General features: G+C 38.0%; 1 protein-coding gene across 1 annotated transcript in view; it reads left to right on the forward strand.

Annotated features, from left to right (window-relative positions):
- Positions 1–2,837: 2,837 nt before the first annotated feature.
- GALNT1 (polypeptide N-acetylgalactosaminyltransferase 1) overlaps positions 2,838–16,293 on the forward strand; it is an 82,506-nt gene continuing 69,050 nt past the window's right edge. The window contains exons 1-2 of the mRNA XM_007119797.4: positions 2,838–2,889; positions 14,775–15,018. Of these exons, the coding sequence (XP_007119859.2) occupies positions 14,880–15,018 (139 nt within the window). The 5' untranslated portion in view covers positions 2,838–2,889; positions 14,775–14,879. The remainder of the gene's footprint in view (positions 2,890–14,774; positions 15,019–16,293) is intronic.

Raw genomic sequence — 16,293 nt, forward strand, 5'->3', positions numbered from 1 at the left:
ATTGATTGGTTTTCTTATTTCTCCTTTTTGCAGTTTGGTTTTTGATTACACATACTGTTTTTACTTAATTAGTTGTTACCTTTTAATTTAAAAAAATATTTAATTTTAAAAAGTCTAAAATTAATCAAATATCTCTGCTCTGTACCTAAACACAGCAAGCTTAAAATGCTTTAATTTCATTTACCTTTATTCCTTCTTACATGGCATTGCTTTCTGGTATTTTCATTCATTTACAAATAATTATTGAATTCTTCTACCATGTGCCAAGTTCTCTTCTAGGTGCTGTAGTAATAGCATTAAACAAAATAGAGTCTCTGCCCTCATGAAGCTTACAAGATAATTAATAAACTAATTATGATATATTATGTTGTAAATTAGTTTTTGGTGCTAGAATGGAAAGTAAAGCATCAGGACAAAATAAAGAATGACTTGGGGTGGAGATGCTATTTTATATATGAGTTTCTGCTGTCTTCAGACATTTGATAAGATTTTTAGGGCCCAAGTGTGAAAAACGTGATTCTCATGCTGGAGGAGTTTGCATTCTAACCAGAGTCACAGGAAGAAGTTACAGATGTGGGAGCCATCAGCACATGGTGGGTAATGCTTTACCACTGGTGGATTTCCCAATGGGGCTGTTACAGTGTCAGGCAGCATGCAGACAGATCCCGGGCAGAGTGGGATGAGCCAGAGAAGAAGACTGCAAAGCATGGTCAGAAAAGTGGGAGAACAAGGAATGACCCTGGAGCCAAGAAAAGAAGAGGTTATGTTTTACTTATAGCCTGCCTATTCTGCAAATAATTTAAGAGGCTGAGACATCAAGTAGAAGGAGTATGAGAAAGAGACTTGTCTTGGTAGTTAGGACATTAGAGTGACTTGATCAAAAACAGTTTCATTTAAGTGAAGCCAGACTGCACTGAGTTGAGAAATTGGAAACAGAGAATGAAGACTGCTTGCGTAGAAGGTAGTAAAGGAAAGAAGAGAGAGAGTGATAATTTGAGGGGAAGAGGGCAGCACTGTAGAACTCAGGGCTAAGGTTGGTATTCTGGCAAAAATACAGAACAAAACCTTGGAGACTTTAGGGACTCTCTGGCCAGAAAATAAAATGGGCCTCTGGCCTGGAGGAGGTTTCTGCTGGATCCTTTACTTGCCAGAAACTGCTCCCCAGGATCTCTCGGGTTTTCCATTGCTGATGGTGGCAGTGTATTTCCTTGTATCTCAGTTCATGGTTGGGAGGAAAGATGAAAATTTTCTGAAACCTCAGTGTTCTGTTGTAATGATTTGTCTTTTGTATTCAAGAGGTAAAATTAAAAACATGGGAAAACTTCCCGTGACTATTGCTCTTCGAACTCCTTAGCGTGAGAGTCAAGATTTCCCCTGTTCTGAACACACCCTTTCAACCATATCTCCCAGTTTTTCTGTTTGCTGTCCCCTAGATGTCCCTTGATTTTCCTGCCTCCCTATTTTAGCTCGCATTATTTTTGAAATATCCTTTTGCCTTTTCCTAATTGAAACCAATTCCCAACATTCTCCTTCACCAGGTTCTCTCCTTTGTGCACTATAGCTCCTTGTAGCTTGGCCCGTTGCAAAGATAGAAAAGCATTTTGTAAATTGTAAAGTGCCACAAAAACATATTATCTATCCTCCTAAACTACAAGCTCATTGAGGGCAGAAACTGAGCCTTCTTCATATTTATGTACATCAAACTACTTAGTTTTGTGTCTTGTACATACTTCATATTTATTGAAGTTTGAGTGAATTAGGGCTTTGTGATTCTGTGATAGCTTAAATAATACTAAGAATGGGCATATTATACACCAGGTTCTATTTTGCAGCTGTTAAATTTATACTGAAATTCTGCTCCTATGCAATCTCCTGTAAAAGTAGATTCCTTAATTTGGATCCTCCACTGGTTCACATCTCATTTTTTTCTTCACAGGATATGTGCCTATCTAAATCAATAATTGTAGGTTGCAGAGTGATGTATTGGCATGCTTTTGAGTGTAGTAGCAGAATACCCAGTTAGACAAATAGGGCTTTATCCCCTCTGGTAACAAGAAGTCCAGACCTAGGAGATTTCAGGGCTAGTCTGTTAGTGGCCCCATGATACAACAGGGTCCCTTTTGCTTTCCATGTTTTCATGTTGTCATCCTTAGCATATTGATGTTGGCTTCCCTCACGACCTCAAGATGGCTGCAGCACTTCTAAGTATGCTCTGCAAACAATATCCAAAGCCAGAAAAGTATAGTTTCTCCTTCAGCATCTCTATGAGGGAGAATAACTTTTCCTGAATGCTTCCCAATAGATTTCCCCTCAGATCCTATTGATTGAGATTTGGTTACTTACACTGGCAAGAGGAGTAGAACAGTCACAGTTGACTTGGACCAATCAAGAATAGGTAGTCTAGCAGAGAATGATCACTTGAATTCAGTTAGGGGTCTAATGCCATGAAAAACATGGGGTGGGAGATAAGGAACAAACAGTATCTGCCACAGGTGCTGTCTGTGTGTCCTTGGCCTTCCCACCTGGGCAGTTAATATCGTCATAGATTTCTAAGAGGAGGAGAGATACTTTTTACAGTATTTCCACTGAGCTTGGTGTTGGATCTCAGAAATACTTTATTCATTGATTCACTTATTCATGTAATAAACATTAACTGAACACATATTTTGTGCCAGGTATTGTGCTCGGCATTGGGGAAGTAGCTGGTAAGACTTGGTCCTTGTCCTCAGGTGGTGGCTGGTGTATAGTCCAGTGGAATAGGGTGGCTGAGGTAATGGGGGGAGGAGAGAGTTATTCTGTAATAAACTGATTTTAGGAAATTTATTTTTCAACAGGAGATGTGGGACATGTGGATTTGGGATATGAATTCATTTGAAAAACCACTTTGGGGTAAGTTGATAGCTGGGAGTAAATGACTTGAGGGTTGTACTTCTCTTTACATTGGGATTTGTTCTTATTGTGATGTAGGTTCAAACTTATGTTCATTGGACTTTATGCCTCATATACACACAAGAAAATGGCTTGTACTAAAATCCTAGTGTAGTAATTTGAGAAATATAACCATCAAGCATAGCCACAGTACTAATTAATATTCCACTTCTCATTCAGGAGGTCAATTTGAAGACTAAATGAAGACCAGGTTTAGAAATAGAAAGATACTTATTATATACGGTTTGACCTGCTTGCGCTCAACCAATAATCCTGTCATGTGGACTGGAAAGCACTCGTAGCACCAGTGTTATGGAGATGGAGGGTTAAAGTTTGTCTCTGAGCTTCTCTTTGCAGTACTCCAAATGACCGTTTGAATTCTCATTGCATCAGTACAAATATAAAAAGTTCCTGATTTTTCATTTCATCTAAGAAAGAGCCTCTAGAAATACTATTTAATATTTACTGAGTGTTTACTATGAGTGTGTTGTGCATTACTTCATTTAATTCAGGGACTATAAGGTGCGTATGTTTTTCTCATTCAGAGGAATAAAAAGGCCCAGATTTATGCAAATAAAGTACAATTGTTAGGATCACATAACTAATACGTTTTGGAATTGAAATTTGAATGTCAGCATTTGGCCTAATAGACCCTCATGTCTGTTTTAAAATGCTGATTGTGTTGGGTGTCCCCAAGACCAACCACACGTTTAGTGACTGGCTAGGAGGGCTCATAGGATTCAGCATTATGATCATAATAATGGCTAAGATTTATTACAGCGAAAGGATACACAGCAATATTAGCAAAGGGAAAAAGTGCATGGGGTGAAGTCTGGAGGAAACTAGTCACTAGCTTCCAAGAGTCCTCTCCCAGTAGAGTCCCACAGGATGAGCTTAATTCCTCCAGCAATGAATTTTGACAACACATGTGAAGTGCTGTCAACCAGGGAAACTCACTGGACTCTGTGCCAGTGTTTTCATTGGACCTGGTAATGGAGGTACCTTCCGCCTAGCATGTACCAAAATTTCAGGCTCCCAGAAGGAAAACGGATGTTTTGCATAAACCATAATGTTTGTATAAACAGTTTAGGCACAGTGAGACCCACTTATCATTTAAGGTAAGTTTTATATCATTGTAGGGAACTGTTTATCCTTCAAGTTCCCAGACACCAGCCAAGGGCTAACCTTGCAACCAAGCCTTTCTAAGGACAGTAATCTCAGTCTTACATCTTAGCTTTTATCCTGTACACTGATTTATTCATTTAAGGATATTGTTCTTATGATCATTTAGCTTCTGAAAAGTAATGAGAGAAGTAGGTATGGCAAACAATTCTTTAGTGGTGTTTGTTTTGAGGGTCCCATGACAGCCCACTATTTGATTTGCTGGAAAGACTGACACAACTCAACATAATGTTGTACTCATGGCTGTTTTTATTACGGCAAAGGTTAGAGTGCAAGAACAGCAGGAAAAAGATATATATATGATTGCTAGAGAGATCAGGCACGGACGTCTAAATCTTCCCTCTTGAGGATCACAGGGACACGATTTCCCCTCTAGCTGTGAGTGATAGAGACACTTACAAGATGTGTCGGACAGGGAAGCCCATGAGTATTCCAGTCCAGAGTTCGTATAAGAAGCTGGTTACATAGGCATACTACTGCCATGTGGCCAGCCATGGCAACTGAAACTTAGGGCTCCAGACCAGATACCAGGTGCACATCATAAATCTTGATGATTACTTTAAACAATGCTGACAGCCTGGTACATCCTGACTCATCACCTCGAACATCCTTAACCAGTGACTGTGAACATTCCAGGAGTTTAGTTCTCAGAGTTTGGCCAGGGGTCATTGCCATGGCTGTAGGCATCCCCCAGGGTTTAGCAAGGACTGGGTAGGACTCTTTGTTAACTCTTTCCTCTCAGACTCCTACATGAAATAATGCTGCATTTGCTGAATGCAAAATGTAATGATTTTTTTTTTTTTTTTTGCGGTACGCGGGCCTCTCACTGTTGTGGCCTCTCCCGTTGCGGAGCACAGGCTCTGGACGCGCAGGCTCAGCGGCCATGGCTCACGGGCCCAGCCGCTCCGCGGCATGTGGGATCTTCCCGGACCGGGGCACGAACCCGTGTCCCCCGCATCGGCAGGCGGACTCTCAACCACTGCGCCACCATGGAAGCCCTGATGATATGTTTTTATAATATGATACTCTATACTTAGAAAAAATAATTGATAGTAGAAGTAGTTTACAAATTTCACTTACCTGAGGGAAGGTTTGTAGATTCTTTTCTTTTCGGAATTTATATAATGGTGACTTTTGGATTTCCCATTTTTGTCCACAATTATTTGTATTATATACAGGTATATGTTATGTTAAAGAACAATACAGAAATATGAACTTAAATTAGTTGAATCAAGGTATTACAAAATTAACCTTCTCTCTCTCTCTCTCTGAAGGTCTGCCTCGTGAGAAGCTTTTAAACACAATGGCATCTCTTTTTTATGCAGTTTGCAGATTCACAGAAATAACAGTTTTGCAGAAAGAAAATAACCAATAATTTAAAAATTGCTTGGTTCCGGGATTTGGAACCAATCTTTACTAGTTTATTTATTGCTCTTTGAAACCTGCTTTGTGTTATGCAAAAAAGAAAGACAAAGTAGATGGGGAAGGTTCCATGCTTGAATATGAGAAGTTCTGAGTTAACAAACTTACATAGCTTTCCTTATTGCAGGACTTCACAGAACCTTTGGTGCAGTGATGTACAGCGAATGGAGTATGTAACATTTCCCTAACTTATTTGACCATGCAATTTCTTAAGTGCAGACTCTCCCTATGGTCTTGCAAACAGTGTTCTTTAGAACAAAATAACAGGACATCGGGAAGCCCTTAAAGGGATTTAGCTAAAGAAGAGACAGAAACAAAACAACTATAGAAAAAAATTTAAAGAAAACCTTGTTGCAGAAAAGTTTAGTATCTTACACTGCCTGATAAAACCTATTTAGAAACTTTCCTATCTGGATGTCTTTTTCCTGCCAGGTTTCCTGAGTTGATGTTTCTCTTTTGTAATGTGAATGGCGTGTCTCTTACACTGGTATTTAATAGTGTGATAAGAGCTTCTGTGGAGCGGATCACTGCCTTCATGCTCCTACCATCTACAGTGTCTGACATGGTAGCAAGACGTAGTTGGCTAAGACTCAATAAATATCCAGACAGTATGGAATGATTGTGACTCTAAAATACTGAAGCCATTTTTTTTAAGGAATAACAATACAGTAGACGTAAAGGTTAGGTGCTGTGCGTTTATTTTAATAGTACTGTCATTTTGAAAAACACTTTTAGAACTTTCTTTTTAGACTTCTCTTGAGTTCCTCTTTTCATCTCCAGCTTCTTTTTTAATGACCTTTATGAATTTGTAATTGGTTTATTTTTTCAGAACAGTAGAATTGTTCTACCGTAGACATGTAAGCACTTTTAACTACTAGATTTCTTTTGCAGTGGATGGAATATCATTTTAAGTAATTAAATGGTTGTCATAGCTAAGGAAGGCCAGTGGGTCAGAGTAGCCAAGGCCCTCCTCAAGTAGTGAAAGGTGAGAATACTTGCTTTACTGTGTATCAAAAATCATTATAAAGCTGTAATAATTAAGACAGCCATGTGGTGTAGGGATAGACAGACCAATGGAACAGAACATAGAACCTCAAAAACCTGGTTTATGACAAAGTTGGCATTGTACACTTCTAGGGAGAGGATGAACTTTTCCATAAATAGTACTGGGACAATTGGTTATCCACATGGAAGAAGATGACATTGAATCTCTACTTAAACTGGAAAGGTAAAACTTTAAAATTTTTAGACATTAAAACATTATTTTTAATGATCTCTAGATAGAGAAGAGTTTCTTAAGACATAGAAAATGTGAACTATAAAAGACACCTCTTGGGAATTCCCTGGCAGTCCAATGGACTAAACTTCAGTAGGTACATTAGAGAAGAGGAAATGGAATGACCAGTAATGTCAGAGATGGTGGGAAAAGGCAGATTCAAACTACATTAAGATAACAACTACACACTTACCAGATTGTCAAAAAATAAAAGTTTGACATCAATAACTGTTGCCAAGGATATAACACGTCCAGAGCTCTCATTTTTCTTTCTAATTTGTTTCAAACACCTGGGAAAACAAATTTGCCATATTAGTCATATTGAAAATATGTATACCCTATGACCTAATTCCCCTAGGTATGTACTCTAGATCAGGGTTGGTGTGACAACTCATGAATTAAGAAAGGTTTTTAACATCTTTAAATGGTTAAAAAAATAAAAATAATATTTCATAATTTGTAATATGAAAATTACATGAGATTCAAATTTCAGTGTCCATAAATAAAGCTCTATTGGAATACTGTCACACTTACTTGGTTACATATCACTTTTGGCTCCTTTTGTGGTACAACACCAGATTTGAGTGGTTGCAGTAGAGATCTCATGTCCCGCAAAGCCTAAAAATGTTTACAATCTGGCCCTTTGCAGAAGAAGTTTGCTGACCCCTGGCACGTTTGTTCCAGGAAACGTGTTCAGGAATATTCATAGCAGTACTGCTTGTAATAACAGAAACCTAGAAATAACCACGTGTTTATTAAGGGTAGAAGGGATAAACCGTGGTAAGCCTCATAGTGTATAATTATATAAGCCAATTGAATATTAGACAGCAGTGAAAATAAACTGACTGCAACTACATGCAACAAATGGATGGTTCTCAGGAACGCAGTGTTAGAAGAAAAGCAGGTCTCAGATTCTTCCATTTATAAGCAGTTCAGAAACAAAATGTAAACGGCATTTTTAAGGATAACAGTGAGGCAAAACTATCAGGAAAAGAAAGAATGTTAAGTTCAGAATAGAGGAGGTCTTTGAGGAGCTAGGGAAGAGATGGTATTGGAGAGGGAACTTTAAAGGTGATGTTCTTATTCTTAAACTGAGTGGTGGATACATGTGTATGTTGTGTTGTGATCCTTTATATCTGCGATTTGTTTTATACCTACTTTTGATACTTGATATGTTTTTGTGATTTGGGGCATTAGAAAGTATCTTTTCAAATAGTGTAGTCTGCCTCATAATGTATAATTGTTTATGACTAGTAGAGGGGAACCTCACCAGTGGACCAGAACCTGTTTGATTTTTACCTGTAGGTCTCCTCTGTCCCCTACCCCCCATCCCCGCAGTGGCCATCCCAGATGTGTGTTAGAACCCAATTCAAACTGTCATAAACAGAAAAGGGGATTAATAGAAGGATTCCTGGGTGTACACAAAAGCCAAAGTAGAGTCAGGGACTCCGTCACCTTTGCCTCTCATCCTGTGTGCCTCTGGGCTCATCCTCTTGGACTGCAGGTCAGCTTTCTCTACATGTTGGGCAGTGTAGCTGACTGCAGTGCTAGATTAGCACAGGCTTCCAGCTCTGTGACTCGGGAAGCCAAAGGGTGAGGTCCTGTGGTTGGCCTGGCCAGGTCATTTGGCTATCCTGTGGCCAGGGGGCTAGGTCTGTTACCAGGAGAAACCCTTGGGGGAGGGTGGGGAGAGCGCAAGTCAGAATCATGAGCCAGGAAGCCACCTCGGTTTGTGTCTATTTTATGTCTGTTCCTTTAAGTATAAAACAATATATGGCATTTCGACATAGCTTTGTGGATATCAGGGCTATTTTGAAGTGACCATAAAGACATTTGTTGCCCAAGACAGGATACTCAGTGGTTGGGGTGGAAAGAGAGGTTAGAAATGTCTGTTGAGCGTATTACTGCAATTTTAAAAAATCACAACAGCATCACCACAAAGGTCTCTCCTTTTACCCCTTTATAGTCACAGCCATTCCATTCTTTTCCCCCTCATAGTGACATTTAAGACATTAAAATGTTTGAGTCAAAATAGACAATACAAACTTGCTTTAAAACGACGTATCTATGAGCTATTCTGAATGACTGGGAGGGCACTTATCCCACTGGTAATAGTGTTTAACTGGGATGGGGGTTTATAGATGGCTTTGTATCTTTTATTTTACTTCTCTGTGTTTGCCAAGTTCTTTGTATTGAGCATATATTACTTTGTAGCTAGGAAAAATATTCACTTTTAAAGGTATTGCTAGGAGCTAAGTCTGTTTATCACCTTGGAAACTGACATTCCACTTAAGTTACCAAACACGGAATGCTCTAAATTAAAACATTTCAGCCAGTAAATTTTATAGGAGTTATTATCTATTGATAGATTTACTTTTGTTATTGGTATATGGTAGGATCTAAATTTATTTTTTACCATTTGGAAAGCTATTTGTTCCTTTATCAGTTTTCTGCTCTGATTTATAGTAGCACCTTTCCAATTGTCCACACATGTTTAGGTTTGTTTTGGGGTACCACATGGCTGTAGATACTTTTGCTTTATAATAAATCCAGTCCCTAAAGGTTTCATTTGTGTTTTGATTAGAATTAAATTAATTTAGGGAAGAAGTTGCTTGTTTGTTTTCCTGAACATGGTACATCTGTCCATTAGTCAGGTGTTCTTTTATGTCCTTCGACAAAGCTCCACAATTTTCTCCATGTCTTGCACATATTTTAAGTTTATTTCCAAATACCTTAGGGTTTTTATAGCTGCTTTGAATGTGATTTGTTTTCCTTTATATATTCTAATTAGTTATTATCATGAAGAAGCATGATTGATGTTCTGTGTTCACCTTGTATTCAGCAACCTTGATCAAATAATGAATTAGCTCTAATGGTTTATTTATTGATTTCTTTTAGAGTTTCTATATAGAAGACATGTTATCTGCAGATAATTTTGTCTCTTTTTAATCCCCTAATTCTTATTCCTTTTCTTGTCTTATTGTTTAGACCTCCAGTACGATATCAGATTGAAGTGAGGATGCATAACTTTTCTTATTTACAATGTTACAGAAATGCGTCGGGAATCCCATCATTAAATATGTTTGCTATAAGTTAAAGAATTTCCTTTCTAGTCCTAGTTTTCTGTTGAAGTTCTCTATTGATGAGTAATGAACTACCTAACTGCCTCAAAACTTAATGGCTTTAAACAATAAACATTTATTATCTCATATTTTCTTTGGGTCAGGAATGCAGGAGTAGCTTAGCAAGGTGGTATTGACTCAGGATCTTACATGATGTTGCAGTCAAGATGAAGGCTTGACTGAGTCTGCTGCCAAAATGGTTCACTTCCATGCCTCGCAAGAGAGTACTCTTTGTTGGCAGGAGGTTTCAGTTTCTCAGCACATGGATCTCTTTATAGGGATGCTTGAGTGTCCTTCTGACATGGTGCTGGCTTTCCCCAGAGTGTGTGATCTGAGAGAGAGCTGGGAAGAACTGTGCTTTATGACTAGCCTTGAAATCACACATCATTACTTCCACCATATTCTATTGGTTAGAAGCAAGTCCCTAAGTCCAGCCCACACTTTGGGAGGGAAATTACACTCCACAAAAATTACTTCATTTATTGATTTTTTTTTAGTCTGTCCTCCCCTACAAAGTTGCACAAGAGCAGGGACTTCTATCTGTATATCTTTACGGAGATATACAGAGAACTCCACTTTGAGCCTCAAAGTTTTGTGTCCTCAGCTGTGGTTAACATCTCTTTGAGGGTATCAGAGGTACCTCATACTCAGCATGTCCAAAGTCAGACTTACACTTCTTCCCATCTTTTCCTCCTTTCCAAAAATTGGTCCTCTTTTACTGGTCCCTGTTTCTATGACTGGCAACACTCCGCATCCACTTGTATAGGCCAGGATTTCCTCCTCTTTACCCCCACCTGCCTCATCCTTAAATCTCATTGAGTTTGTCCCTTAATACCTCTTGAATCTGCCCACTTTTATCCAGCTCTAGCTTTGTCGCAATCACAGTTTTCACCTCTTTTGTCTTTGATCCACTGGCCTTTGAGTGTTGGGCTCCTTCCTGCTATAGAATCCTTGCTACTCACTGCCCCAAATGCTCATTTTCTCTTCAAATCATGTCTTCCTCAGGGAAGCCTTTTTGACAGTCAGATCTCTTTTACAGATGTGTATAGTGCTGTGTACCTCCCTCCAAAGCAGTTATCACGATTGAAATTTCACGTTTATGTGAGTGTTCGACTAATGCCTGCTTTCCTGAAGCCAACTCTAAACTTCGTAAGGGAAAGAATATTTTGTTCATGTTTGTATTCCTTGCATTTGACACATTCCCTACATTTACTGAGTTTGTGTGTTTTGAATGTATGAAATAATAATAAGTGAATGAATAGGTTTCATTATAGTTCTGAGAAATAGAGCAAATAGAATATATAATTAGTAAATAAAATAATCTTGCTTCTCTTTACAATGTTAGAGGATAAATATCATTTTTTTAAGTCTTTTAGTTTTTCTGGCAGAAATTACAGCTACAAATTAAATGAATAGATCTATTGAAGGGTCTCATATCTCATACCTTGCCTGGTCAGTACAGTGCAAAATTAGTGATTCTAGGTGTAGGTGCCTGAGAATTCAGTGTTCTTGGGAGAGGGGAGATAAGCACCTTAACATACTCAGAAGACTGAAGTTTTAGGTCCAAGAGAATGATGCTTCTATTTTCTCCAAAGCTGCTTTTGAGCTGAGACTCTCTTTTTAGGCTTGAAATTTCTGGAGAGCCTTGGCTAGAAGTATATGGAGTAAGAGAAAATAATTATTTAGCCCTAGAAAATACTGATCGACCTTTGGAAGAACTTGGCATATGACACATAGGATAGAATCAGAAGTTTACTGATATAATTGATCACTGTACTTTGACATTAATTCAGATTTTATACCTTCTAAAATAATTAAGGAGTTAAATGCATTTCAAATGGAAGGTTTTAATCTATTGTGGTTGAGACAAAAACTCTGAGCTTTTAATAATTTCCAAGATAAATTCTGGTATGTATCACTTGAAGAAATACACAACAGTTTTTCTCCTAAAATTGGAATTGTTTCTTTGAAGGATCCTCACCTCTCCTGTATTTATCTATGTACAGTAAACTTCACCCTTTTAGGTGTAGTCGTACCAGTTTGGACAGAATGACCGCTGCCACCACAAGCAAGAGATGGAATGTTTTCATTATCACAAACAAGTTCCTTCACGGCCCTTTGAGAGCAGTCCTCTACTTTTCCACAGCCCCTGGCAACCACTGATCTAATTTGTCTCATATAAATGGAATCATACAGTATACAGTATGCAGCCTTTTGTGACTGACCACTTTAACTTAGCATAAAGCTTTTGAGATTCATCAGTATTATTGCACATATATCAAGAGTTCTTTTTGATTGCTGGATTTCTGGGTAGTAGTATTTCACTGTTTGGTGTACCACAATTGGTTTATCCATTCACCAGGTGATGGACATTTGGATTGTTTCCAGATTTTGATGATTATGGTTAAGCTGCTATAAAGATTTGTGTACAAGCCTTTGTGTAGATGTACGTTTTCCTTTCTCTTAAGTAAATAGCTAGGAATGGAATTGCAGATTCTTGTGGGAAGAAACTGCCAAACTGTTTTCCAGAGAGACTGTACCATCGTGCATTCCACTGGCAATGTATTCGAGGTCCAGTTGCAGCAGTTCCTTGATAGCACTTGGTAGTTTTCTTTTTTCCTTTCACTATTTATATTGGTGCATAGAGGTGTTTCATTGTGGTTTTAACTTGCAATTCCCTAATAGCTAATGATGTTGAACATCTTTTCTTGTGCTCTTTTGCCACCTGTATCGCTGTTTTGGTAAAGCAACAGTTCAAACCTTTTGCCCATTGTATTGGATTAGGATTTTTAAAAATTGTATTTGGAGAGTTCTTTATATGGTCTGGATACAAGTAATTATCAGATATGTAATTTGTAAATATTTTCTCCCAATATGTGACTTGTTTTTTATTTTTTAAACTGTCTTTTGAAGAGCAGATTTTAATTATAAAGTCCAACTTATCAATCTTTTTAAATGATTTGTGCATTTTATTGTTACCAGGTAAGGAATCTCTACATAACTCAAGATCTCAAAGATGTTTGCCTCTCCTTTATCCTCCTTTCTCCCTACACCTCCTGCTTTCTCTGTACTGCTCTCCCAAATACACACACACCCACTGCATTTCATCTTCAGTTTTAGAATCTAATTGTGCTGCCTTGGAAAAATTAAATAGGAATGAGTACAGAGTTATAAAGATTTACATTTAAGTGTTCTGGGCTGTAAGCATTGAAAAAAATTAACAATCAGCAGATTTTAGAGAACACAAAACTACATTTGAATCCCGGCTGTTGCACTGGCAGTTAGACTGCTTGCTTTGCCAGTGACCAAAAGAGGTAGCCTTTCATGTAAAGTGGCTTGAAATATATATATGTATAATATGTACCTAGCTTCTCTGGAGAGAACTGTTGCTCCATGACACTGTGTGTTATAATGCTTTCGCTCTTCCCCTCACCCTGGTCACCGCGGATGTCAGTTGTTGCTCACTGCACGTGACAGATATTGAGTAAGTATGATTTTGAGGCAAGAATATGACATTAGCATCCCTGTTCTCACTGTGCAGTCAGGAAGTGTTGGTTTGATGAAAGGAGGCCAATAGGCAAGAGATCAAAGTCCCCAGAGAGATGAACAGAAATAACACTTTACATTTATAAGTATTACTTGGTATTTTGGGGTGCTTTTCAGGTTGCTGTTTAGCCACTTTGTGAAATAGGAAAGAACTATTGTATCTTTTTCGTAAATAAACTCTCTGGCCTGCCCTGGATTGTTTAGGTAGCGACATCTCTACTGCCCACCATGGAACATGCTACATAAAACTGCCCTTGTAAGAAGCTGCTATGCTGCCCATCAGCCCAGCCCTTCAGAGCATCTGCTCATTGGCTTTCACCTGTGCCAAGTGTGTGTTTCCTCCATCCACTCCCATGAACGCACTTGGCTCCTCTATCTCCTGATCAGCAGTGACACAGACCTTTGAGCCTCGGTGTCAGCGGCTCGGTGGGATGACTGCTTACCTCTCTGAGGTCCCTCGGACTGCTCCAGAGCTCCCCCACATGAGTGCCGTATGTGCCAGAAGTGTTTCTGGTCTAGCTATCCCAAAGGACAGTTCCTCCAGTCATTTTCTCATGATATTTTAACAGATTGGTGGGGTGGAGCTGGGGGTGGATAGAAACTAAACACCAGGGAAGTCTGTAAAATTACTGTCAGAGCCAGGACTAGGGCTCAGATCTTTCAGTACCCTTTTCTTTTCTGTTATACTTTCCATGAGTCTTGTTTTTGAACGACTGGTGACTAGCATTTTTAGAATGGGATTCAGTGGGACAGAGGGAAAAGAATAATTCCAATTAAACTGCTCTAGAAAAGCTACTAGGAGAACTCATATAAATCCTTGGACCCTGGGAACTGAATGTGAGTGGTTAAAATGGACTGGGAATTACTGGTTTCTTAAACTCCTGTGGCAGTTAATGGCTTAGCTTTTGCTTTAGTGTTTAATACAGCAATTGAATAGAAGGCAGTTAAGCCCCATGTGTTTGATGGATATAAGATAGTAGCTCACTGTTTTAATTTGAATTTTCCTCATTGTAATGAATCGAGCACCTTTTCACTTGTTTATTGGCTATTCAGGTTTCCTTTGCAAAGTGCTTGTTTCCATCCTTTACCCATTTTTCTCTTAGATTGTGTATATTGATTTGTAGGAGTTATTTGCATGTTCTTGTTACAATTTTTATATAGTTTACAAGTATTCTTTCAAGTCTGATTTTAAAACTTATTCTTCATAGTAAAACTTCATATTCATATTGAATCAATCCACTGGTTCTTTTTTAGGTTCTGAATTTTTAAGTTAATCTTTTTTCTTTTTCTTTCTATAGGTTATGAACGTGATTTCTGATGAAACTGGATTGGAATAATTTTCATGATCTTTGTATATTTATATATATATATATTTTAAAATTTTGCATTTGACTTAAAGTGCCATGAGAAAATTTGCATATTGCAAGGTGGTCCTAGCCACCTCCTTGATTTGGGTACTCTTGGATATGTTCCTGCTGCTTTACTTCAGTGAATGCAACAAATGTGATGAAAAGAAAGAGAGAGGACTTCCTGCTGGGGATGGTGAGTGACATTTTATAATAGTGGACCTGTTTTGATATATATGTCACATGTTTGTACTAACTAACTTGTAAACTATAAAATTTTAACATTTTTAGATTAATAGTAATCCCTGGCTTCCTATCTGATGATCATGTTTCCATCAGTTCTCCAGTGGGTTCTTCTAACAGTTAAAATTATTAAAGTATCCTGTATAGAATTGCTAAATTCAATTTGTGTGTTCAATGTTAAATGTAGTTAATTTTCTGGAAGTTATATTACCAAATACTGTAGGGAATCTCATAGCTGGAACTACCAAAATTGTACAGGAGATTAGTCTAGTGTCATAATGCTGAGTGGAGCGTTAAAATTGCATTATCAAGTATGAGAGAGAGTTCTCCAGCCTTCCCATCTCAGTCCTAAGGGAAGAAGTCATTTTAGGTAGATGTGGTCTGGTGAGTTTGTTTTGTTAATGCTGTAGATAGCTCCAGTTAGCACTTTTAGGGAGAGCTATGAAAAGATCAGGCTATAAAATCTGGGCTGCAGTGAGAACACTGCAGTATCTGATATGGAAAAGGAAGGAAACACAAATATGAAGGACCTAGTTTGGAAGACTGACATTTTTGACAGAGGACACCTGAAAAATTCAGTTTTAGACTCTGTGTTTAAACCAAAAAACAAATGCTGCCTTTTATTTTTTTTTTAAACAAAATGAAAATGACTTTGCATTGTGAATCAGTAATTCAGCTGTTCTGTGCTCTGAACTCTCTGTGATTAGTTGTAGAATATCTGGCTAAACAGTAATTCTATTTTTAGGAATTATATGTAAATGAATACTGTTTTATTTGAATATGTAGCCACATTTAAATATCTTGCACTTTTATAATGAAAGCACCTGGTCCCTTAAAATTTATAATCTAAAATTATTTATTTGTATTGGTAAGTGTGCCTACTTATTGTAATTTTTACAGATGGGATTGTGTAACCAGTTCTGTTTATTTCATGGGAAATCTGCCTAAAATTAGGCTCAGTTGCTAACACTGGACTTTAGTAATACCTAGGCTAACCCCTGACTTTTTAATTTTCACCTTCCCCATAATTTTTTTGACTATTAATTTGTTGACTTTCCTGGTTTCCTTTATGGCCCTGCTGTTTAGTAAGTTTGTCGGGTGACAAGACACTACCTCCTTAACTGTTGTTAGAGCTATAACTCTGTCAACATTTAAATCAAATCAAAGGTATTGCCATTCACCAGTAAGAAACTAGCATAATTCTTTTCCCAAATGGAACAGATTAACT

This window comes from Physeter macrocephalus, chromosome 19, assembly GCF_002837175.3.
Source record: "Physeter macrocephalus isolate SW-GA chromosome 19, ASM283717v5, whole genome shotgun sequence".
NCBI lineage: Eukaryota > Metazoa > Chordata > Mammalia > Artiodactyla > Physeteridae > Physeter > Physeter macrocephalus.